The sequence below is a fragment of the Nicotiana sylvestris genome, chromosome 6, assembly GCF_000393655.2.
Source record: "Nicotiana sylvestris chromosome 6, ASM39365v2, whole genome shotgun sequence".
NCBI lineage: Eukaryota > Viridiplantae > Streptophyta > Magnoliopsida > Solanales > Solanaceae > Nicotiana > Nicotiana sylvestris.
Window position 1 is genome coordinate 173,476,276 of NC_091062.1, and position 24,513 is coordinate 173,500,788.

At 35.7% G+C, this 24,513-nt stretch overlaps 3 protein-coding genes across 3 annotated transcripts; all 3 read right to left on the minus strand.

The window, feature by feature from the left end:
* Positions 1 to 1,811: 1,811 nt before the first annotated feature.
* Positions 1,812 to 7,249, minus strand: LOC104210308 (uncharacterized). The gene is made up of 3 exons (XM_009759174.2): positions 6,928 to 7,249; positions 3,879 to 4,001; positions 1,812 to 2,284 (listed from the first exon to the last, which is right to left on the minus strand). Exons 1-3 carry the CDS (start codon positions 7,082 to 7,084, stop codon positions 2,073 to 2,075), a joined length of 492 nt encoding a protein of 163 aa, XP_009757476.1. The 5' UTR covers positions 7,085 to 7,249; the 3' UTR covers positions 1,812 to 2,072.
* Positions 7,250 to 9,143: 1,894 nt separating this feature from the next.
* Positions 9,144 to 19,072, minus strand: LOC104210309 (uridine/cytidine kinase UKL1, chloroplastic). The gene is made up of 14 exons (XM_009759176.2): positions 18,773 to 19,072; positions 18,057 to 18,148; positions 17,589 to 17,658; positions 17,304 to 17,422; positions 16,672 to 16,768; positions 15,158 to 15,237; positions 14,613 to 14,807; positions 14,112 to 14,195; positions 13,953 to 14,013; positions 12,369 to 12,429; positions 10,225 to 10,318; positions 10,068 to 10,140; positions 9,602 to 9,684; positions 9,144 to 9,503 (listed from the first exon to the last, which is right to left on the minus strand). Exons 1-14 carry the CDS (start codon positions 18,972 to 18,974, stop codon positions 9,357 to 9,359), a joined length of 1,458 nt encoding a protein of 485 aa, XP_009757478.1. The 5' UTR covers positions 18,975 to 19,072; the 3' UTR covers positions 9,144 to 9,356.
* Positions 19,073 to 21,930: 2,858 nt separating this feature from the next.
* LOC104210311 (large ribosomal subunit protein eL20-like) lies at positions 21,931 to 24,161 on the minus strand. The gene is made up of 4 exons (XM_009759177.2): positions 24,007 to 24,161; positions 23,774 to 23,889; positions 23,580 to 23,643; positions 21,931 to 22,484 (listed from the first exon to the last, which is right to left on the minus strand). The coding sequence occupies exons 1-4, from the start codon at positions 24,019 to 24,021 to the stop codon at positions 22,143 to 22,145; spliced, it is 537 nt and encodes a 178-aa protein (XP_009757479.1). The 5' UTR covers positions 24,022 to 24,161; the 3' UTR covers positions 21,931 to 22,142.
* Between the last annotated feature and the right edge of the window lie 352 nt (positions 24,162 to 24,513).

Consider the following 24,513-nt stretch of genomic DNA (forward strand, 5'->3'; position numbering starts at 1 on the left):
AACGAACAATTCAAAGTCAAATAGGAGTAGTTATATATGCTTGTCAACATTAAGAAGAAAAAGTGTGACCACAATAACATATCTTGGAATTTTATAGTATAAAACGTTGTGCATTAAATACTTGACGCAGTTGATGATGACGAGAATGTTTAAATGAAGTCTAGCTTCTTCGTAGAAAAGGATGGCAAATTGGCAAATGTGGTTAGGTATACGACTTACCTATCCATCCCTACATTGTTTGTTTGTCCCGCACCTTCACCCTCACTCAATAAAAGGAATGATATATATACATAGTGCATAAATTTATTCATTAAAATTTTACTAACAAATACTATCTCCGTTAGTTTATTATTAACTTTGCACAACCCTTAAAAAATAAAGTATATAATTTATCATGATATCCATATTAATTGGTGTATAGTCTTAATGGATTTGTAAAATAATTTGAAATGAATAATTAATGCTAAGGGCAAAACAGGAAAAAATAAATTATTTTTCTCTTGATATGCGAAAAATGACAAGTAAAAATGAAAAGAATACTTGACAACTAAAAGTAAACGAAGGGAGTAGTAAGATATGAATATATAACTTAAAAATATATTTTATTCAATACTAAGAATTTTAAAGATTTAACCTATAAATCTTGAATCTGCCTTTGGTGTTGTATCTATCAATTACCTAGCATTAAAAAACTAATTTTTTCACCACCCAAACATATTCTATAATGTATTCCGCTTTCATCCAACCAACTTTACAAATTTATCCCTTGAGCTTAGCAAAATCCAGCCACAAAATGCGTGTATCAGATGAACTTATCCTATATTTGAAATACACTTTATTTTCTTCTTCCTTAGCTTTTTGATATAAGATTTGTCTAAAATGTCATAATGATCCCTTCTTCGGAAGCTTACTTGCCAAAAGAATTCCTCAACAATAATTATTGGGCACCACGTAAAAGTGGCCTAGAAGACAAGAGGGGTTGCTGTGATGGTAAGCAACCCCCACTTTCCAACCGAGAGGTTGTGAGTTCGAGTCTCCCAAGAGCAAGGTGGGAAGTTCTTGGAGGGAAGGATGTCGGGGGTCTATTTGGAAACAGTCTCTCTACCCTAGGGTAGGGGTAAGGTCTGTGTACACACTACCCTCCCCAGATCCCACTAAGTGGGATTATACTGGGTTGTTGTTGTTGTAAAAGTGGCCTAGAGTTTCCTACCGTTTTTGGGCAAAACAAGGAAATATATCATATGTAACGACTACTGACAATTTAAGTAATTAAATAGTAAAATTTTTATATATAATCAACTTAAAGTTATCAGGTAATGATGCGGAGACAGGAGAGCACTTCTGTTATTAGGAAAAGAAAACTAAGAATTCGTGGACGGGAAGTGGAAACTGAGAAAATGAGCTATATATATAATTGAACTAGACTCAAAATACTTTCTTGTTATTTTCATTATTATTATTATTATTATTATTATGTTGCGACAGATATTAGGAAAGTAGAAGAAAAAAAGAGTATTGCTATTTCCACGTGGGATCATATGGCTCACTTTCGATTTTTCTACTTTTTTCATGATTTAATTATAAGTTGCTTTTCCCAGAACAATTTATATATATCAGTTTCAAATTGGAAGTAATCCAAACTTGTTTTGCACCAAGGCCTATCCCATTTGTAAGATTACGCTCGGAAAATGCTTACATTCGCCGAAATTGGTATAAATTCAACCAATTTAATCATAAGAGTCATAAATTAAAATTAAATGCATATAATTTAACCATATTTACGATATAAAATTATATGCAACATACATATCTTGCATTCATTTATGTGGTGAGCATTTCATTAACCAAACTCGAATGTTTGCATTGAACTGCACTATTTCTATTACAGGGAAATCATTCAATTTTGATGATGTTGTAGATAGGATAAATAAAATAGAACAGAAAAGGGCATACTGTAACAATTCAATGGGTGGAAAATTACTCATAAGTAGCAAAAACTAGAACCAGAAGGCTCAGAACGTCAAAGATAATGTGAAGGTTTGACCAAGACTCAACCAAATAGCTCAGACTATCTATTTCTTTGTTTGAGTGATGAACTTGGTCAAGACAAAACAGTCTGGTGGGGTTATGTTTGTATAATAGTTTTGGATTTTATCAGTAACCTCGAATCCAAATTTCTTATAGAAATTGAGGGCATCTTCATTAATTGTGTGCACATGCAAATAAATCTCGCTAACGTTCTGCTTGGCAGAAAGATTGAGGATATGGTTCAACAACATTTTACCTGCACCAGAATAAAAAGAAGAACTAAATGAGAAGTTGCTCGATATTATTGACATGTCAGGAGAAACTGCAATCGATTGACCCTGTGCTGCTACTAATTTTTTTCTAAGAAAACAACAACAACAATAACAATGATCCAGTATAATTCCACAAGTGGGGTCGGGGGAGGGTAGACCCTCGGCTCAAGAAGATGAAAAGACCAAAAGAGACAATATATCAGTACCATCAACAAAAAACCATGGAAATAATATCACAAGAACCAGCGAATAGATGGAAAGCAGAAATAATAACCAGTAAATAAGGCCTGACGCGATGAAAACGGAAGAGTAGTGTAAACACAACACCGACCATTAGCAGTCTAAGACTAAATCCTATCAACCTAGCCTCACACTGGTAGACTAAATATGTTCAACCACCTCCTAACCTACAACTTTAATGCTCGACCTCCACAGCTTCCTATCGAGTGCCATGTCCTCAGAAATCTGAAGCCTAGTCATATCCCGCCTGATCACCTCTCCCCAATACTTCTTAGGCCGTCCTCTAACTCACCTCGTACCCACCAACCCCAACTGCTCGCACCTCCTTACCGGGGCATCCAAGCTCCTCCTTTGAACGTACCCGAATCATCTGAGCATCGCTTCCCTCATTCTGTCATCAATAGGAGACACGCGCACCTTCTCCCGAATATCTTCATTCCTAATCTTATCCATCCTGGTGTGTCCGCACATCCACCTCAACATCCTCATTTCTGCTACTTTCAACTTCTGGGTATGTGAGTTCTTAACAGGCCAACACTCAGCCCCATACAACATGACCGACCTATAAAACTTACCTTTGAGTAGCGGAGGCACTTTCTTGTCACACAGGACTACAGATGCTAACATCCATTTCATCCACCCCAACCCTATACGGTGTGTGACATCCTCGTCGATCTCCCCATCCCCCTGGATAACCGACCCAAGGTACTTGAAACTGCCTCTCTTGGAAATGACCTGCGATCCAAGCCTCACGTCCATGCCCGCTTCCCTCGGCTTGGCTCGGGACTGAACTTGCACTCAAGATATTCCGTCTTCGTCCTACTCAACTTGAAACCCTTAGACTCAAGGGCCTGTCTCCAAACCTCCGGCCTCTAGTTAACGCCACTCTGTGTCTCGTCAATCAGAACAATGTCATCAGCGAATAACATACACCATGGCACCTCTCCTTGAACATGGTGTGTCAGTGCGTCCATCACCAGAGCAAACAAGAATGGGCTACACGCAGATCCTTGGTGTAACCCCATAACAACCGAAAAATGCTCAGAGTCGCCTCCAACTGTCCTAACCCGAGTCTTAGCTCCATCATACATGTCCTTAATCGCCCTAATGTAAGCAACCGGCACACCTTTAGCCTCTAGGCTTTTTTTCTAAGAAACTAGTCCGATATTTCTATATTGTGTTTTGAAATGGTGTAAACGCCTTACAACTAACTTCAAAGATTAAAGGAAAATGTCAACTTGAAGGTTGATGTCTTCATATTAAAAATTTGAAACCATGGAAAGTTATATGGTAACATTAACTTCGACCAAGGTGAGCAGGATAAGTTAGAGTACTCACCAATACCTAGCCCACGATATGGAGCCAAAACACCCAGAGTCATTATGTAAACACGAACAGCCCCACCTTCCTTCTTCTCAAGGCGACATGCAATTGAACCTACACAAATATCACTGTAATACGCTGCAGGCACAAAAAAATGAAACAAGGTAAGTTCTATAGAATATCCAAGATTCGGAAACGGAAAGCTTAAACCAGATAGAGATGCATTCCTTGAATTTATCTCAAAGAGTATAAAGAAAATGGACCTTGGGCCTAACTCAAACCCAAAAGCTAGCTTATGAGGTAAGGATTATCGAAGATCATATAAGGAGACAATAGATCATTCATTCAACCAACGTGGGACACGGAAAACCCCATGCACACCCAAAGCGGAACATCTGCGCGTGGACAACATAAAATTGGGACAGAACATTGGGTAAACTAACGATAGGAATGAAACAGGCCCGTAAAGATAATGACCTTCAGCCCAAACTCACACCAAAAGTTAGCTTATAAGGTGAGAATTGCTCAAGATCATATAAGGAGAAAACCTCATATTCTCTCAACCAATGTGAGATGCTTAACAAAGTGTATCAATTTGAAGGTACAAAAGATGACAAAAGTTTCGTGAAATATCTACAGATTGAAAAGTTGAAAGCTTACAGCAGAAGCAGAGAACTATATATTGGATGTATTCATTTCTTTGAATATTATAGGAAACACATTTTTCTTTAACTTGCACTAAAAACCGTAAATTGCACTTTTCTGTACTTCACTACATATTTATGTTTACCTCCTCTACTGACCCATAAAGAGAAACACATATTCAGTAATTTCTTGCACCTCTTTACCTACACTTTTTTTTTTTTTTTATCTGGTCTTTACCTACACTATTGAAGGTATAAATGTCTCTTGCAAGACTTTTAGAAAACGGTCGTTACACATAATCATTATTGTTTTATCATAAATAATGACAAATTGAGTTGTTATTCTTTCCAGTAGAAACCTAATGCTGCATCAAGCAATGATGATTACTAACTAGTACATTCATAAGCTATGTTGTTCTGACCCTTCAAAACCCGGGCTTCTAAAAAGGTTTATAAATGTCATGAGCTACTCCACCAATTGTCTTAAGCTTTTGGATAAGATTCCCAGATTCTATTTACATATTAGTGTAAGAGCTTCCAAAAGGGTAATTCTTTCACACGAGTAGTTGTCCCACATGAATAGTGTAAGGGCTTTCAAAGGGTTTATAAATGTCATGAGCTACTCCACCAATTGCCTTAAGCTTTTGGATTAGATTCCCATATTATATTTACACATTAGTGTAAGAGCTTCCGAAAGGGTAATTACTTCACATGGGAAGTTGTCCCACATGAATAGCGTAAAAGGACTTTCAAAGGGTTTATAAATGTCATGAGCTACTCCACCAGTTGCCTTAAGATGTTAGGTTAGATGCTCGGGTCTTTTCACAAGTTTGATTCATAAATGATATTTATAGTCCACAAAAAAAGGAACTTTTTCTCTAAATATAAAATTGAAGTAGTATATGAAATGTTAAATGACTTGATTTTCTAAGCAATGGAAACAAAGTCATTTGAAATGTTATAAGAGGATATTTTTTATAAAAAATGTTATATGAGAATCTAAACAGTCTAACTAATAGTAGGAAAACTTATAAAAAAACTAATAGTAGGAGAAAGAGAGTTGATACCTCATTTAAAAAGAAGAGTTGAAGATAGAGCACCTGATGAGATACTAAATAATAGTAATATATAACAATGGGAAAACAATTTTGCGAGTAGAAATTGCAGAGTGACACAATGATCACAGGTTAATTCTGTATTCCTGTATTTCAAATTAATTCTGCTATTTGGTATAGTGAAGTAGGTTAATTTAACATCTACTTTTGTAAAATATAAGATTTTTCTCCTTGTATACTTCAATATGTAAACATAAAGAAAAGGGCAGAGGTTCCATATTGCATCATGAACACTGGGCTAAGGGGCATTGAGATGATTTCCTTTCTGTAAAATATTAATACAATGTTGTAAGTCGTATACTTCTTCAATAAATAGAGATTTTTTTCAGATTAACAATAGGCGATACACAGAAAAAAAACTACAGGAGATTTCAACCAAAGCCAATCAGAAAATATGGGAAAAGAAAGCCTGGAGTACCAACTTTTTTTTAATAAGGACCGGTAGGACATACCAGCGTTCTTAAGATCAGAGTACCAACTACAACATCGAGCTACAGAAGAGAGGCCTAAAGGATGTCACTACAATTAAGTGGTTAATTTCTCTTTAGAGAGTAATTTTTTCATTCAAATGTACAGAGTGTAAACCACATACAGCTACAATGCCCCTATGAACTAACTCCCTTCTCCATTGAGGGGGTCCTCTAACTACTTAAATGTAGCCTCATCCAAGAAAATAACTCCTTTAGAAAAGCCTCAATTTCCTTCCCTTTTCTTGACTGCAGCCATTCTTTTGATGAGTTACGAAACAAACCCAAATAGCGGATAATGGATTTGTTATATGAGTTAAGGCGTTGAGTAAGCCCCACTATTCCCTCTAATTAGTTTGGCATCTACCTGTGGTTTCTCGTCTCATGGCTATTAATCACTTGCTTTTATCAGCACAATTCCTGTACTTATTAGAGTAAAAATAGACTAAAAGGCTCTTATAACTACTACTCTTCTTATCATCGTTAAGACTCCAAAATGCTACAAAGCAGAGAAAAAGAGAAAGATTCATCCTTCACCAAAAAGTAGGTACCTTTTAATTCAGCTTATTGTTCTCATTTATATTACACTAATACTATTTAGAAAATAGTATCTAAAAGTAATTTTATATAGGTGCCCACTATGTAAATTTTAGTACTAAGAAAATAAAGAATCCATGTCCAAGTTGACACAGACCATTAAAAAGTTTGACCCTAATGATCGAAATCCATTCATTCTTTTGGAACGAAGGGATCTCTACATTGAAAAATTTACCTGAGCCGACATGCCTTAAATCACAAAACAGGTCTAAATAAAAACCCCAGAATTGAAAAGACGAACCTAGCTTGGTGAAATCACCAGAGGCAATGGCATCAGTGTAATACTTATCGTTGTACCGAACTGGGAAAATTGCAGTATTCATTTTCTTCAATTGCATCATGTTCTTGTCCCTCACTCCATCCAATGAAATTGCCACCTCACGTCCTCCTGCCCCCATTCTTTGATAATCCTGCTCTGGATTTTGGAATTTGGAGTTAAATAAGTGGAGCTCCAAAGAGGAGCTTTAGGAGTTAGCAGCACGTAATTATTAGAAGAAGAAAGGAATTAGGTGAAGAACAGAACAGTGTATAGCCAAAATAATGGCTGCCACTTTTTGACAAATGGAAAAATGGAGCCACATACCCACCTTATTTCTATGGGCTACAACCTAACTCATCTTGGATTTAGCCCATGGAATGACGTCAATATATTTTGCGAATTTTTACTTATTTATACTACTTTTTAAATTTATTTACCACCAATTATATATAAAATACTATATATTAGAACCTAATTTTCCCCATTTTCTCTCTTCCTCTTTCTTTTTCTCATGCCTGATTGTTTAATCAATCAAATAATTCTTCAAAATTCAACTAAATACAATAATCAAAACCAAAAGGACAAATTTTAATACTTCCAGGAATCGAATTATTCAGCTTTTTCGCCTATGGAAGAAAGGTTTTGGAACCAAACTCTATTAATTCGTCGGAAAAGATTCAAATATGCCACTGAACTATGCGAATTAAGACAAATATGTCCGTCGTTATTAGTTTGGCCCAAATATGTAATTTGGACATATTTGGGCCAAACTAATAACGACGGGCATATTTGTCTTAATTCGCATAGTTCACTGGCATATTTCGACCTTTTCCGTTAATTCATTAAAAACTCCATTGATAGCCCTTAAAAAGGTTTAAAGCTTTGAATTCAGAAATTAAATTTTGCCAAATTATTAAGGATTGTTTAGATTGGGTGGTGTGCAAATGATTGGAGATATTCTTTGGAGTTTATATCTCAATTTTGAGCGAATATGGTGAAGATTCGAGGTGGTTTTGGTTAGAATTTCAGATTGAAATTCGAAGAAAAAAACATAAATAAATTGTACTTATATATTTTATATGTCGGGTGCAGAAAATATATACAACTAATATAATTGTATACAAGTTGTATAAAAATTGTATGTAAATTGAAGTTTTTGACCGGATTCTGTACAAAAAAATGCATTCAAGTTGTAGATAAATTATAGATTTGACGGAATTCGTATATATTTTATAAAGAACTTTAGTTACTTTCTGTAAATAAAAAAAAACATAAATAAACCGGGTAAATATGTTTAATATTTCGTATATATACGAAAAAATTATGTTGGGAAAACGATTTTTTTTTTTTGTTGAATTTAACATACACTTATTATATGGAATACTCCAGCCAATGGCGGACGCACGTGGTGACAAGCGGGTTCAATTGAACCCGCTTCATCAAAAATTAATACTGTGTATATGTATAAATTACTATTAAAGCTGCGTAAATTTTGTATAAATATGTTATTTGAACCCGCTTGATAATTACTATTTTACGACTAAAGTTATGTACTCCTAAGATGTACTTCTAAGATTAAACTCGCTTGCAAAAAATTCCGGGTCCGCCGCTAACTCCAACTAGTAATACCACTAGATTAAATTATATATGGAAGAACTGAATTTTATTTTGTTTTCTATTCAAGAAATATAGATATTACCATTAACCAAGAAAATCCTTTAACTTATCAGAAGAGTTATTAAATGACGAGTGCATCTGATCAGGCCTCATTTGGCATTTAACGTGGAATAAGTTTGACTTTTGTATTTTGATGTTCTCCTATATATATTGAAAGATGCAGTCCCAAATTTTATGAATTTCCTCTTTTTCAATATATTGATTTCCTTTTAAGAAAAACCTATATGTTGACGTGTTTGGTCCTGAGCTGCCAACGAAAGTTTAAAATCAATGTCTTCAGCTCAATTTTTTCTGGTATTGGTCTGCATTATCATGTATCAGTTCATGGAGCTAAGAAGAAATCGTTTACTGCAGGGGATTCATACCTGACAATGTCTCCTTTTTTTAAGATGGTTAAGTGATGTTATGTATTTATTTAATTGGTAAAAACACAAAGTGAGTAACACACATGGGTCTGAGCAGAGTCCTAAGTTGCAGGCATCTGAGAATATTTGATTCACACTTAAAAGAAGCATGCCTCATTGAACAATATGTGCTTCAATAGAGCAAGCGATCGTTTAGATTTTACATCGACCGGCATCATTAAGAATATCCAGTATGAGTGTTCTCTATACTTATGCTGAAACAGTTAATAAACCAGAAGAAGAGCCAGATCATAGATCCACATTTGGAGGGTGCTAAAGTTCCAATTCTGGAGCACATCAATCTTGAGACTCTTTGCAAAACGTGCAGTCTCAATCATCAGTGCCAAAGTAACGATCACCAAACTCTCCCAAACCTGGTATGACACGATACTCTTCATTTAAAGCCAGATCAATCTCCGACGTGACAATTTTTAAGGAGGGGAATCGTTTGCAAACACAATGTATTCCCTCAGGTGCCTAAAGAAAAAGATAGCAGAAGTCAGTACATGGTGAAATGCCCTACGAAAAGGTTATGTAGTTGCAGATGTTTCTGAGATAAAACGGAAGAAACTCACAGAGATGAGATTTAGGAAAATAATGTGGGATTCTGGTACTCCTTTCTGTATGAGCAGCTCAATTGCCTGGTTAGCCGAATTACCTTCAAAGGAAAAGGATATAGGGTCAAATTCTATTTCCTTTTTATCTACAGCGGTAGCAAAACAACACGACATTTCATCCGCAGGTGAAGGACCGGGTAAAAGAATCACGTAAACACACTGTTACTATTACATTTTAGTCTCCAGAATCCTGATCTACATGCTCAACATGCTCTTTTCCCCCTTGTTTTATCTTTCCAGCAATAAATCAATGCAAAAGAAGAAAGATTTCTAAACCCCAAAAGGAAACACCCAGATAAAGAACTGAGATCATCTATAGGAGAAAACAGCTTTTCTACAAACAAGAGATTTGGTTTCAAAAATGAAATGATCGTCCTATGGGAACTTCCAAAAGCTAGATGTCACGGGTTCCAAGATACAATACCTGTAGCAAGTACCGGGTCCAGAAGCAGGACGTGCCGCTCTGAGATGTCTTTTGGAAGTTTTTCATATATAAGCTGCTCAGATGCAGTTCATCACCACATTATCCATGATATCCTGTCAATGTGGAAGCAGAAAAGGAAAAGAACAAAACGTATCACCTGTTTCCCATTGTCACCATCACGGTGGATCAGAATTTTCCCAATTTTAATACCCTTGCAGCAAGCACGAAGTGCATTTTCCATACTTTCACCACTGCAAATAAACAGAAGTTTTAAGCTAGTTGATTTGTCCTGAGAATAAAGTAAAGTAACCAACTGCACAACATCAAACTGCTTTACTGATGCATAAATACCTATAAACCATGATCTCCCCCACCCCCACCCCCAAAAAAAATCCTCCTAATTTCAAATGCCTAGTAGAATCAATTACCCCTCATGAGTCATGCCAGTATCCAAATTGTAAGACATAGAGACCGGGACTGGATTTCTACATCCCTTGCCTTATAAGGCTGTTTCTACATATCCCTTAATCAAAATTGTCAGCAGTCCAACAATAAGTTCTCATTAATTAAGGACTAGTCCAACCCAGAGTATACACTAGAGGAAGTGCTTGAACAGCTAACCTAAGGAGATGAGATAGAATCAAAAGAAGAAAAAATTTCTTGGGAAGTTGTCCCATGAATGTCATAGGTAGCGTTCCTTGAACTTCAAAGTCTTAAACAATTCAATGAATTACTATTATTTATATATATTTACTTATTTCACTTTTATGTTATATTTGGTATGATGATGACATGAGTTGAGCTTAAATGGAGAAACATGGTCAATGAGGAATCATATAGCAGACCCGAACTTGTTTGGTACCGAGGCACCATTGTTGTTGTATCTTTACCTAAGTGCAAGTGTGCAACCATCAAAACTCAAAACATGCAATAAAACTAGCACTTATTATCCCAAGTCAACTGTCATGCTTTCTTTTCTGGGATTTTCGCATGTATACATCTTCCTAAAAGAGAAACTTCTCTACACTATTCAATAATTTAACAATATAACAGAAAAACATATACGCTGAACCACTTTATACTAGTAATGGGTCACATTCATCAACAAGCGCACTTATCTACACTTTTTCCTTTGATAATGATGGTGCTGATCCAACGTTTTTTTTTTTTTTGATGAAGTAATGAGTTTTATAAAAAAAGGCATCAAGAAGATGCAAGAAGTAGAAAAGAGAGGGAAAGAGTCAGCTTTGATACAAAAATACTAGGCTAAAGCAAAGGAGCTGACAAAATCCAAAAGTCAATAGGGCAGTTAGTTTACAGGGGCTAAATACTGCCAACCAAATAGCCATAAGAGACATCTAGCCTTAAGTGTGTGAGATGGAGTTGATATCCCATCAAAACATCTGCGCTTCCTTTCTGTCCAAACACACCAAAAGATACAAGCAGGGATCATCTGCCAGACTTTCCTGATGGCTTTATCAGCTTTTCGAGCAGACCAGCATTCATAGACCCTTTTTTTTTTTAGATGGTAACAAAGACCAGCATTCATAGACTTGCTCACATTTCGACTATTTCAGTGGGTACATGTTACCTCCTGCCACCGCAGATGCCGGGTAACTCTACCCATTAGGTAGATGAGAAGAAATCACCTGAATTTTGTCTATGATGAGATTTGAACCCTGGTCTCTAAGGTTTGTACCCACTTTATTCACCACAAGACCACTCCCTTGGGTGCAAGTGAACTTATCTATACTTGCATATCCATTTTCATTTAAAGACAGTAATCCTTCAGCTCTAGCCTTTACATGTTGCATGGGCAATTAACTCAACTTACCAATTCAAGATGGAGGAAGTAAAATGAACTTAACTTGAGAACAAATTGACTGTGTAGAAATGTGTATATACACATGTTTGGGAAAATATAGCAAGCAAAAGCAAAGTTCTCCTTGTCTTTCTGATGAGGAGACAATCGTATGGAAGTGATTAAAAAGTGCAAAGTAAGAAACAAGTTATATATCTGAACTCCTTTAGTAAGATAGTAGACAACTGGTACTGTTCCCATTGAACAATAAACACAGACACGAGAGGAGAAAAGATTGCTTGTTGCAAGTCTAGAGTCTAGACTACTAGAACGGACGAATTCTTTTTTTCTCACTCCTGGACTGAAACCCAAAAAATCAATAACATATTTGCTTTTACACATTGAGATCCAGCTCAGTCCAGTCTCTATCCTTTTTTTATCTTTAACCAGTATATATCCAAAGGTAAAGAGAACTTGTTAAAACCTGATCTAATACTCACCTTCGAACAATGGACACTCCACACAACTTTTTGCAAAAATCAACACCGGTGTATACTGACCCTGGAATTGAATCAAGCAAAAATGTGAGCTTGGATTCATATGCAGGAGAGATACGCAACAGAAAACTGAGAAGTAAAAGAATAGCTAATGAACAGATAACAAAAATTTTTTGTCAACCCAACATTCAGAAAGTGAAGAGAAAGGGAAGTAAGACGTTGGAAAGAAAGTGCAAGTAGCACACATAGAGGGTAAATTAAGAGGTCGCTTGAGATAGTTTGATCATGTCCTACGTCGACCTCCGGATGCAACAGTCCATAGGTGTGAAAGCATGGTAATTGAGGGAAGCCAAAATCACAACAAAGGAAGTAGTCTCAAAATACCTACAATATCTTAGAATCCATGCAAACTTAGTGCAAAATAGGGTATAGTGGAAGAAAAAGATCCACATAAAAATACTAATTAGTTAGGATTAAGGGTTAGTCATGTTGGTAAACTAAAATTTAGGTCCAATGTTAGCTAGGAGACTTCTAATCTAGTTAGAATTTGTATGCCAACAGCAAATGTAGAGAGCATTTCGTGTTAGAAAACCTAAATTAGTGAAATATTGATTTTGGAGGGGTCTAATTGGAGCGACATGGATATTGAGAATTCATAACAATCGCTAGGAGTAGAGGTGTTGTAGTTCTTATCAGCATCAGAGAACCTAAAAAAATCTAATAATTACAGCAATTATGCCAAACTAGTTTGGGATTAAAGATAAGCTGATTGATTGGTAAATTTAGGGGTGAGTAGGAAAGCTAAGATGATCCTGAGTGTGCAAACTGAAGTATCCTCAAGATGGCTACAAGGTATGATGGATATATGGTTCCTACTTCCTATGAATGGAAAAGAACTCATAACTGTATAGGCAGTCTTTGCTCCACATCAAATAGATAATGAAGCTCAATCATCAAGATTGACCACGCAAACTTCATTCTCAAAAAAAAAAAAAAAGAAGACAGACCACACAAACCAAAATAGCATGACCAGGAAAAGGATAAGATGATATCACATTAGTTTCTCTTGCTTTATTCTGCACTCAATCAAGAGAAGTATTTAGTCAAGCATTTCTTTCGATGGAAACGGGTCTAAAACCATTTTGACTTCTTTTTTGGGTGTTTGGGCGCATGCTGGGGTGGGGGTTGTTATCATTTTGATTTCTTTTACAAGAGATAACATTTAAATTAAGCAGCATAAGGGCTTTCTGAATGATAAAATATCTACATCTAATCATGAAACAAGGTATTCAAATGCCTCTAAGAAACCTGTATTACAGTTAAGCTCACACTTCATATGTAAGGCTTTTGGATAAGGATGGAACACTTCATATATGACTAAGCTAACACAATAACTAATAACTAATTTATTAATTCCAAGTATATTTTCTCTTTTGAGAAATAATTCCAAGTATATTCAAAAGTAGGTAGACAATCTTAATCCATTCCAAGAAGAAAAGTTTTGCCCACAAGGTAATGATAGAGAAAACTGAAAGGAAGAAAAGGTAGAAAAATCTTCAAATCACATAGAATGTCTTATGAACATACCTGTTGGAGTGACTATTTGCTTCTCAGTGAAGGGCAAATGCCCAAGACCATGCTCCACAACCTGAAAAGAAGATCATCGAAATTTCCTTCTAAGTTCCTATTAAAGACATTAGCCTTGTAGTCATGTCATATCCAAAGTACTTAGAAAGTTGGGATTACCAGACGAATAAGCCGATCAGAATAAAAAACAAAGTCATGCTTTGAAATATCTTTATCTCGAATTAGTGTATGCATACCTCTAATCTGTAATACAGAAGAAAATAAAAGGTAATTGTCATTAGTAGATAAACGTACAGAAAACACCAAATTCACCAATCACTTAAACCTAATTGTAAGGCAAATTCTTGATCTTTTCGCTCAAGATACATGAGTGATCATCTTTAATGAAAATTGATCTCTTCCACCTTTCTCTCTCGACTTCTTGTCCATCCGCGTTCACTTGACTTTGAATAAGCCCAGAAGTAAATTATGCTAACCTTCGGAAACTAATACTACAGAATGCCGCTTTGCACTACCAGTTTTATTCTAGAGTTAACTACTTCTAGTAACCTAAGCTAAGATATCGTCTTACATAGGTGCCTCGCCCAAACGATCTGACATCAGCTAACAATCTAAGCAGATCAATTGTTCATTTTACATTATAAACAGTGATGTGCATACCTGGAAAGTCGACTGAATAACATACACATTCGGATATATCTTGCAAAGATCATGCTGCCCAAGTTTTGTGCGAATATGTTGGGTAATCAAATCAATAGCAACATGATTATCACCTCCCCTTGGAATGATAACATCAGCATACTTCTTTGAAGGAAGAACAAAGTCATCAAAAGCGGGCTTGACAAACTTTGCATACTGCATGAGTGAGAAAAATATTAAGGTTAAACTGTACCTTAAAGCCATATAGGCAGCATTAAATATAAAAATGTGTTTAAACTTTTAAAAGGAACATGTCAATCTTGAATAACTACTAATTGCTGAATAAAGAGAAAGAATCTCATATTAAGAAGATTTGAAGTTCTTAATAAGCTCAAGCCATGCAGAAGAAGAAATAATCTGAACCGCAAAAGGAACAAGGACAATAGTTAGCTTTTTCCTTTTCAAATTTAAAAGAATAACCTAGAAAACTTTGCAGACAAAAAGACAATTGATCCCAAAAATTGGACTAACTGCAGTATGACATATTTCAAGAAAGTAATGCTTGCCTGTTCAAGTACTGAGTTTATGTCTCTACCCCTCTCCACTGTGTCACGTCTTATTCTACGAGCAAGCCTCACATCAGCATCTAGCATAAGATAATTATCACCCGTAAAGTGCAAGCAAGACTAAAAAAAATGATTTCTGCCATTCTAAAGACAACTTTCAAAAGGAGACAAGAAAAGCTTTGAGATAGTTTCAATGCGGTAAAACTAAATAATACCCTATCAGCCATTAAGTGTGTATAACTCTCCAAATGAAAAAATTCCACAGGATGATAAGATAAAGAATACACAAAATTCACCTTTTTCTAAGTTGAAGAGACTCTAGATGGAAAAGATAACAAGTTTTTGGTAATCTACTATAGTTCAGTATGTAAATTAATAAACTAACACCAGTAGTAAAGGGGATTAAAGCAAATTACTAGCTTCCATTAAACGTACTAAGGCAACCTACATGCAGACTCAATTTATTTAAGCAAATAAGGTTAAACTTAATTAAGCAACTTTAGTTACTATATGTAGTTTCAATTTATAACTTTTATTTACTTATTACTTTCTTTTTGGTGTTTATGTATTGATATGAACTGAATTTCATCTAAATATAATCAAACATATCTTGTTTTAGCTAAAGAAGAGGCAGAAACTTTGTTGTAATATATCCCCGAGTTAAAATAAGATGGAATTTCATGTAAGATACAGTGAGATAGTACAGGTTGTTCTCTACTACGTAAAATTTGGACTAAACATTATAAAGGTATGGTCTAATCAACTTTTTATTTACTTCTAGTTCCCCCGTGCAAGCTGATAATACGTGTAATAGGAACATTTTCTTGGAGGGCACATACATGCACAAGTAAAGTTTCCCACAACTTGGTTAGTGCTTCTAATTCCCTAGTGAAAGATTCTGTTGCTCACATATGGCTGGAGAATACACACTACACATCTATAAACTAATGAATATCATTTCAGTCAGGGTGAAACATAATGATTTTGAAACCACGACAACATCACAAGATGGAGATCCGGAGTTTCATTCTAGCCATGATAAAGTGTTATTAAAGTAAACCTTTTATAGATGATTATTTCTCCAATCAATGCTTGAAAACCATGAAGTTAATTTTTTTTTTAAGTGAAGTGATTTCATTAATGGCATCAAGAAGATGCAAATAATAATGATGAAGTTAATTCTTACATTGAGAAAATAACATAGTCAACTCTTCTTTTCTAAAATCTAGAAATCAGCCATAAGAAGAATATCTTTCTAGGGAGTTAAAGTGTTGATAAGTTAAAAAATGAAAATAAATGCCTATCACATTCGATTGCACGGTTGGTAAAAGCTTAAAAGTTAAAACACTTTATGAATTGGCATGCAATTGAAGCTTATTATAAGCTTGATGGAACATGTGTGCAAAGCAAAAGAAATATGATGACAACAGCAACATGGGTGAAGATGATAAGCTGGAATAGATGATGCACCGCAGTAAGCTACAGTGCGCCAAAATTATTTAAAGAAGTGGAACCTGTATCAACAAAAATCTTCATATTCATCAGATTGCGGACACGCGAGTCATGGAAAACAAGAATACCCTCCAAGATGATAACATCAGATGCATTCACCTGGCAGAATTTTCATGCTAAAGATTTGTTAAGTTGCTAAAAAAAGAACAAACAAACACAAAAGAAACTCAACTAGACAGCGGTATGCATTATTTTCTATCAGATTTCTCTTCATAAGAGAAACAGAAGCACAACATCTTATAGACCAATGAGAAACAAAATTGGTGGGTCACAGGTGAGCCATGTAAAAATGAAAGAACTGTGCAGCATATACAAGCTGATACAAACCAACAGGGAAAATCTCATTACTCCTACAGAGACTACGGATAAGGCAATAAGCTTAAAGGTCTTAAATGATCCTTTGAAGCAATTAGAACCGTGATCCTTATCGAAGAAATAAAAAGCAATAAGAACCGAGATCCAAGTAAAATCAGCAAACTGAGAACATGCATGTGAGTCGGCAAATTTCAAACTACTAAATGCTTTCCAATGAACTTAAATGTGGAGCACGGTTGTCGGTATGAAATGTTCTCGTGAAAAGAGATAAAAGGAGGGAAACAGAACAATGCAACAGTAACATGGTACAAATATATACCTGGCGGAAGCTGTCTGAACATCTTTGATGGGTTTTAAAGTCATATATTGGGACTTGGACTGACAGGCCAGATTTTAACTTTTCAACGCACTCTAAGAGCTGCTCAGTGTCAAAAGCATCTGAAAGTAAATCATTATATTATTCCGAAGTTAGAACTCATGCTCCTGCACATAATAGTGCCAGAGGTTGGTTAACTGAAAGTTCAACCAAGTCCAGAGAAGTAAAAGAGCACTAATTTCCGGATCTTCACCAGCTAAACAGTTACATCTGTGGAGATCGCATTACCTGGATGATCAAAATTATACTCATGGACACGTTTCATTTCTTCAGGCGTCAAACCGCGGTAGAAAGAATCCTGCATAATCATCAAATTTCGTCACAAAAAAATTTAACATTTCAATCAAATAAACTTACCTGAGAAATCCCTCATGATGAAGAGGATGTGTATGCATCCTTACTTAAATCCAAACAATCAGAAACTAAATTTAGGTACACCAGATATGTGGTACCAATTTGTGAAAGAGTATGTAGTTTTTATTGGGATTCGTGAACACTGTAAATAATTCGTAATGCCACCTTCAGAACAATGTATTCCTTTGTGTGTGTGTGTGTGTTTTGTTGGGGGGGGGGGGGAGATCCCACCACACTGGAGCAACCCTCTTCCATTGTAACATTATGCTTTCCGTGGCTTTGACAACTATCAAAACATGTCAGCAATCAATAAGTAAGCAAAGACAAGAACACAAAACAAACCTGATTAACAAGCACGACACGATGATCGTGTAGTTGTTGGATGATCATGTCACACACTGTCGTCTTACCTGATGCTGTACCTCCAGAAACCCCTGCTCAAAAACCCCCCAGAGAATAATAGAACAAATATTAGGTCAAATTGGTATAACAGAATCTCCATGAATAAACCCAAAAAAGTAAAAACAATAATTTATTGTTTTGTATGAATTCTCTATATCTTTTCTGCTTTTTGGACCCATTTCAAGTAGTGAAATTTCCCACTGAATTCTTGAAATAATTGGATACACAGAGCAAAAGCTCAAGAATCATTTGAAAAAAACAACATTACATTCAAAACAATCAATCAATCGACTACGCCTGAAGCCTAAACTAGGGGGGTCAGTCATATAAAATCCTCTATGCCCATTCCTATTAACTCAAACCCAATTTAATCTAGTAGAATTGTCAGCAAACCACTAAATTGATGGAATGAAATGTGAACAGAATACTGGGTAGCTGTTATTGTTGAAACATGAACAGAGCCAAATGAAAATTAAACGACTCATATTACCAACCAAAATTTCTTCAAATGGTATGGGCCTAAAGTATTACAGCAAAATAATACTAAAAGTTCATAAAGCCAATTCTCAAATAGTCCAGAATTAACACGTATTTAATTCAAACCGGAAAACAAAAACAAAAAGTTTCGATAATTAATTGAGAATTTGAAGAAGTACCGATAACGAAAGGCTGTTTAGGGGTAGTGGAATCAAGAGGGATAGTGGTGGAGAAGTGCGTGGGAGTGTGAGTAGGAGAAGCGCGTGGAGAAGCAGAGCCAGAAGTGAGAAGGCCATCAAATCGGAGACCGGAAAAGTGTGCACCAGAAGCTGCCTCCATCACGTAATCTATCGCAGTTGTTTCCTCAGGCACCGGCGCCATTTTTAAATCTTTTTTTTCTTCTCTGCTTAAGAATCACGGAATAGTCGTCAATGTACAAACACAAAAGGAAGGACAAAAATAATTTATTGGTCAGGGTCAGAATATTATATCAAATACAAACTCAGCTACCTATAGTTTGTTTTTTGAGAATATGCTCTTCGAATCCAGTTATAAACAAAGTGGACTTCCAATTGATTTAACAATGACTATATTAGCAAATATAGTAACAATGACTATATTACTAATATTCGTATATTAGTAAATACGAAGATGAAGAATAAAATATTTCTAACTAATCCCTGCATCAATATGTGTTTTACATTTCTAATTACGTGTTATTAGTAGTTGATTGGAGTAAACATTGTAAAAGTTGCATTCTTTTCCTATGATACGAGGATGTGTTGATTCATTTAGAACGATATTTTGGGAATAACGTAATTGATGAGTATGTGTACCTCTTGCATAAGAGAAAATAATAAAACTAACCTCCTTTTATTATATTTTGGAAATAACGTAATTGATGAGTATGTGGTAAAGGTATGTGCCTTTATTATATTCTTTCTTTTTTCAATTTAGTTGAGGAGACTCTTATATTGAAATATTTATATTAAATTAATTTGTGATTACAATTTTAGGGTGCACATTTAGTTTTTTTGTCTTTTTCTTTTTTTTTTTTTTGGTCAGGAAAGATATAACGGAAAAGGGTTATATATATCCTTTTACTATCAAAAATTATTTAAACTTATCCTTGGTTGTACTATCAATGTATTTGAACCCCTACCGTTATACTTTAGTTCAAAATTGCCCTCAACTTTAACGGAGGGACACGCGGCAGCTGAAGAACAAAAAGCCCAACCCCAATTTTAAATATCCGATCCAATTAAAACTCGCCCCTAATTTAACCCACTAGCCGACCCATATCCCCCCATTCTCTTCTTCGTAGTATCCGCTGCATCTTCCTTTATTTCCCAATCAAATCCAAAACAATCTTCGATAAACATTAGTACAGGGAAAAAAGTTATATTTGTGTATTTGACTTCATCAATGTAATTTTTTTCATCGTCGATATTTCCGATGTTCCAGCCGGTGAACCGATGGCAACCGCATATGAATTTCTTTCATATTTTACTGATTGAATAGTTATAGGTGATCATTCTTCAATTTTCCACCATCCCTACAGCTCCATCTCAGAAAACCCATAACCTTTTTCATACGAACCAACCGATCGAACCAAAAAAATGGAGGAAGTGGGTCTATTTTTCGTACTCACTGTCTTTGTCAATTTTACTTACAAATATCACTGCAATTGATGCTCAACATTTTATTTTTTGGAATTGATGTTTCCAGCTAATCGTTGTGCTTATTCTTACACATGTCCAATCAATAGCATCATCCCACAATAAGAAACAAAATGTGATAATGATGGTGGGTGTATTTCTGTGACAAATACATCTCCGTGGTTCCATTCTAATTGAATGGGTAAAAAGAGATAGAGAAGCAGATAGCGAAAAATCGAGCAATGAAGATGAAGGAAGTCAAGCCTTTTTAGAGGTTACTACACAGTAATTGAGATAGTGACTTTTTTCTCTCTAGTTCCGTGATAGTGAAAGTTGTTCTTACTTTTTGTGATGGTCTCGAATGAATTGTTCTTCTAAAATGAGAATTTTGGAACAAAGGAGAGAAAAAGATGATATAACAGTGAGAGATTGTTCTTGTTTATAGGTGAAAAGGAAATAAAAGATGGAAGAGGAAGGTTTGCTAAGAGAGAAAAATAAGATATTTTTCCAGTGAAGTTCCCAATGGGTCGGCTAATGGGTTAAATTAGGAGTGGGTTTTATCGGATCGGATATATTAAAATGGGGTTGGGCTTTTTGTTTTTGAGCTGTCACGTGTTTCTCCCTTAAAATTAAGGGCAGTTTTGAATTAAAGTATAACGATAGGGGTTCAAACACACTGATAGTATAACGGAGGATAAGTTTAAACAATTTTCGATAATAGAAGGATATATTTGGCCCTTCTCCGAAGATATAAAGTATAGGGATTATGGAGCACTCCTTTGACAAAGTTGGAGCCTTTGCATAATGTTACCTTAAAGAATTTCAATATATCTTCTAATGTCATAGTTTCTAAGGAAACAAAAACTGAAATTGTTACTGTTTCCCTCCTTAGTTTTAGGCAAGGAACGATCCACTTGATTAAAGATAGAATTTTTTATGGCATCATAGAGAGGGACTTTGTGCTTTTGGATAACGATATCATAGGATTTTTCTGTTCCATCTCAAACATTGTGCTATTTGAAATTAGAAGCTGAAATGAACTTCGTCAGCTGTGTATCCTTCAATTTCACGTCCCCTGTTGATCTTAAATGAAACACTGAATAACCGTTAGACTAACCAAGATACATTTTCCAGTTTTGCATTCCTCATGGAGATCTATTATCTCATGGCACTACTTGAATATCGATAAATAAAAAGAGCAGCCCGATGCACTAAGCTTCCGCTATGAATGGGTCCAGGAAGGACCACAAGAACCTATTGTACGCAGTCTTACCCTGCATTTTTTGCAAAAGGCTGTTTTCACGGCTAAAACTCATGACCTCCAGATCACATCGCAATAACTTTACCAGTTACACCACCAGACAAAGATGCCTAATATGCCGCATCAACAGAAAGATCATCGCAAGGGAAGCAGGAAAAGATGCCTAATATGACACTTTCCAGATAAACAATGGGATCAACTTCACTGGTACAGAATCTTTTGCTTATCCAGGATAATGGTGTCACATTAGATCTTTTCCAGCTTCCTATGATACTACTGTTGGCATCAGCTTTACTGATACCACAATCTGTTCATCAGGAAAGTGGTGGCACACTAGTCAACTGTATGCATCAAGTTGATGACAACTATCATCAAAATACTATAACAAAATCACGACAACAAACTGACAAAACCAACCTTGACAGAACACATAGAACTTTAACTGAAACTGTCGAAGCAAACAATTTTTTAGGACTTAAAAAGGAAGAGATTGTCCAATACCTAAAAGGCTAGAAATATAATAAAAGAAAAAGACGTAAAGGTTTTAGTTTGATGTCAAACTTGCCAACTAGCACAACAAATTTTGCATAAAGTCAAAGTTGCTTCTCAATTAACTTATGACCTAACATGTTACATGAACAAGTTGGGTCTGGTAGCCTTATATGTTGTCTTGAGTTTCCTACTAGGTGGCCGAACTTTCTTGAACACCAACGGGAACTTGATTTTGGAATCATGGAACTGCTTGGTGCTCTCCCTCTTACACAGCTTAGCTGGAATAGTGGCTGTTTTGATGATCTGGATGCAGTGATGGCGGACCCTGTGACGTGAAGCCATCTCAGTGTACATCTGTTCCACAGCTCCATTCAAAGTGGTATCTCGGTACTCCTTGTACATGTTGTGGTACCCAGTTCTACTCTGATAACGTAGCCATATACCATAGTTCTTGATCTTAGTTGGATTCTTCTCAAAGATCTACAGACAAAAATAACATTTCAGTCAACCATTCAAGCAAGTCATATACCACTTCTAAAGTGAAGTTCCAGAAGCCCCATAACAGGGTTTTGAGTCCCCTGCCCTCTCTCTCCCCATCATCTATAACCATACATATATTATATACTAGCTCACATCCTTGACTACGCATCTTGTCCTCGACTTGCTTCCATCATTACATCCATCAAAGCAACTTGAACCCTCATCTCCAAGAGATTAATTAAGAGAATAATATCACCAAAATTCACCTCTTTTATCATGCAAATTAGCTACAGAATGTGTGAGTGTGTGTGTGTGTAGATAAGTAACAACAGTATAATATGTTCTGGATTCTAAGAGCACCAAGCACCGTTAAGAAATTTGTAACTTTACAATTCAAAACCAAAGCCTCCCTCTATGCAGAGTGGTGGACAGTAAAGCTAGTGCTGTTGTAACTTGTAAGAGCAGGAATCGTGGAAGCAGCAGAAGCAACAGTACAGTTCGTGATATGCACAGACAGAAACACTGCCCAGACACCGCTGTTATACAATACATTGACAGAAGAAACGACAGAATTGAAAAAGTATGGCAAACAGAACATGAAACCAACAATTCCATCTAATAGGTAAAACATAATCAGCATGTAAGAAATAGTATGTGCCACATTTGCAACACAAAGCTTTCCAAACATAGGTCTTATAAACCTGCAAATATCTTGTAGTAGAAATAAAACTGCCTCCACAAGGTCAAAATCTAAATGCCATCATCTCATTCTAATTGGTAGGTCAATTGTTTAGAATACACCTCAACAATCAGCAGACACCGCTATCCAATAAGCTAGCATTTACATTTCCTATTTAACTGACTAAAAAGATGTATAACAAAGAGGCAATAGATACATGGTCAAGCACGAAATCAATTTTTGGGAAAACAGACAAATTACCCTATGTAATCTTTTTGAAGCAAAGCCGAACCAAAGCCCAAATAAAGGAGTGATTTGGCATTGAGGCGTAGTTGATGACTCATGATTCATTAGTGTACTTAAAAAGTACCAGAAATGCAGTAAAATCCATAAATACATAGATATCAAGATCATACCTCATTAATAGCCAGCATCTGCCCATTACTCTTCTTCACCTTCTTCAGCTTTCTCAAGTAGTACCTTTTTCCATAAAATCATGCAGCACATTATAATTCAGTAATAATCATTTTCCAACACACATATTCAACTATCTAGTAATATTTTTATACTAAGACTGCGCTCACTGTCAAAAATGAGTTGTGATACTCACCAGAACTTGGATTTGGCACGGACCTCGTTGGTAGCCCAAAGCTTCATGCGGTAGATCTTTGGGTGCTCATCATTCTCTGTTGGCAGAGCTCTGCCCACCACCTGGTACTGATGAAACTGCCAAACAACAATAAAACACACATACACACACACACACAAAAAAAAAAAAAAAATTAGAGTTATCAACTGAACCGCAAGAAATGGGGGAAAAAAAAAGAAACTTTAAAAGCTTACTTTGTAGGTCACCATTTTCTCTACGACCCTCTTCCTCTCTCCCTCTCTGGCTGCTCTGTGCTCCGTCTGTGGCTATGGAGAACAGGGGATTAGGGTTTTTGTATATTTAACTAAAAACCATCGTGATCTGGGCTAGAAAATGGGCCAGCCGACACAATATCTGGCCCAATGCATTTAAAAGTGATAATACCCAAATGTTCGGAAAAAACTTATCCGCACCGGTTGTTTACACCAAACCAATAGATACATGACATGTATTTTGCATATGGACTTTGATCATTTAACCATGATAAATTATATGCATTCTCATCTAATTCAATTAATTAACCATAATGAGTTAATATAGTTTGGTACAAACATCCAGATTTACCCAAATGTTCCTTTTTAACCATCAATTTTGTCCCTATTTGTAAAAAAAGAAATCTACACTCTATACCTATTGAAAACACAGTTAACTCCATATACATTTAAAATGTTTGTTTTATATTTTATACCTACTTTATAAAA

Coding starts and splice junctions, on each gene's coding strand:
- LOC104210308 (XM_009759174.2), bottom strand. CDS start 7,084: ATGGGGGCAGGAGGACGTGAGGTGGCAATTTCATTGGATGGAGTGAGG. Junction 4,002..6,927: donor TGGTGATTTCACCAAGCTAG/GTTCGTCTTTTC, acceptor TTGTGCCTGCAG/CGTATTACAGTGATATTTGT. Junction 2,285..3,878: donor ATATCGTGGGCTAGGTATTG/GTGAGTACTCTA, acceptor ATTCTGGTGCAG/GTAAAATGTTGTTGAACCAT.
- LOC104210309 (XM_009759176.2), bottom strand. CDS start 18,974: ATGGCGCCGGTGCCTGAGGAAACAACTGCGATAGATTACGTGATGGAG. Junction 16,769..17,303: donor GTTCAGACAGCTTCCGCCAG/GTATATATTTGT, acceptor AAATTCTGCCAG/GTGAATGCATCTGATGTTAT. Junction 12,430..13,952: donor GCAAATAGTCACTCCAACAG/GTATGTTCATAA, acceptor ATTCAATTCCAG/GGTCAGTATACACCGGTGTT.
- LOC104210311 (XM_009759177.2), bottom strand. Junction 23,644..23,773: donor CGTGCCAAATCCAAGTTCTG/GTGAGTATCACA, acceptor TTATGGAAAAAG/GTACTACTTGAGAAAGCTGA. Junction 22,485..23,579: donor AGATGCTGGCTATTAATGAG/GTATGATCTTGA, acceptor TTTTGTCTGTAG/ATCTTTGAGAAGAATCCAAC.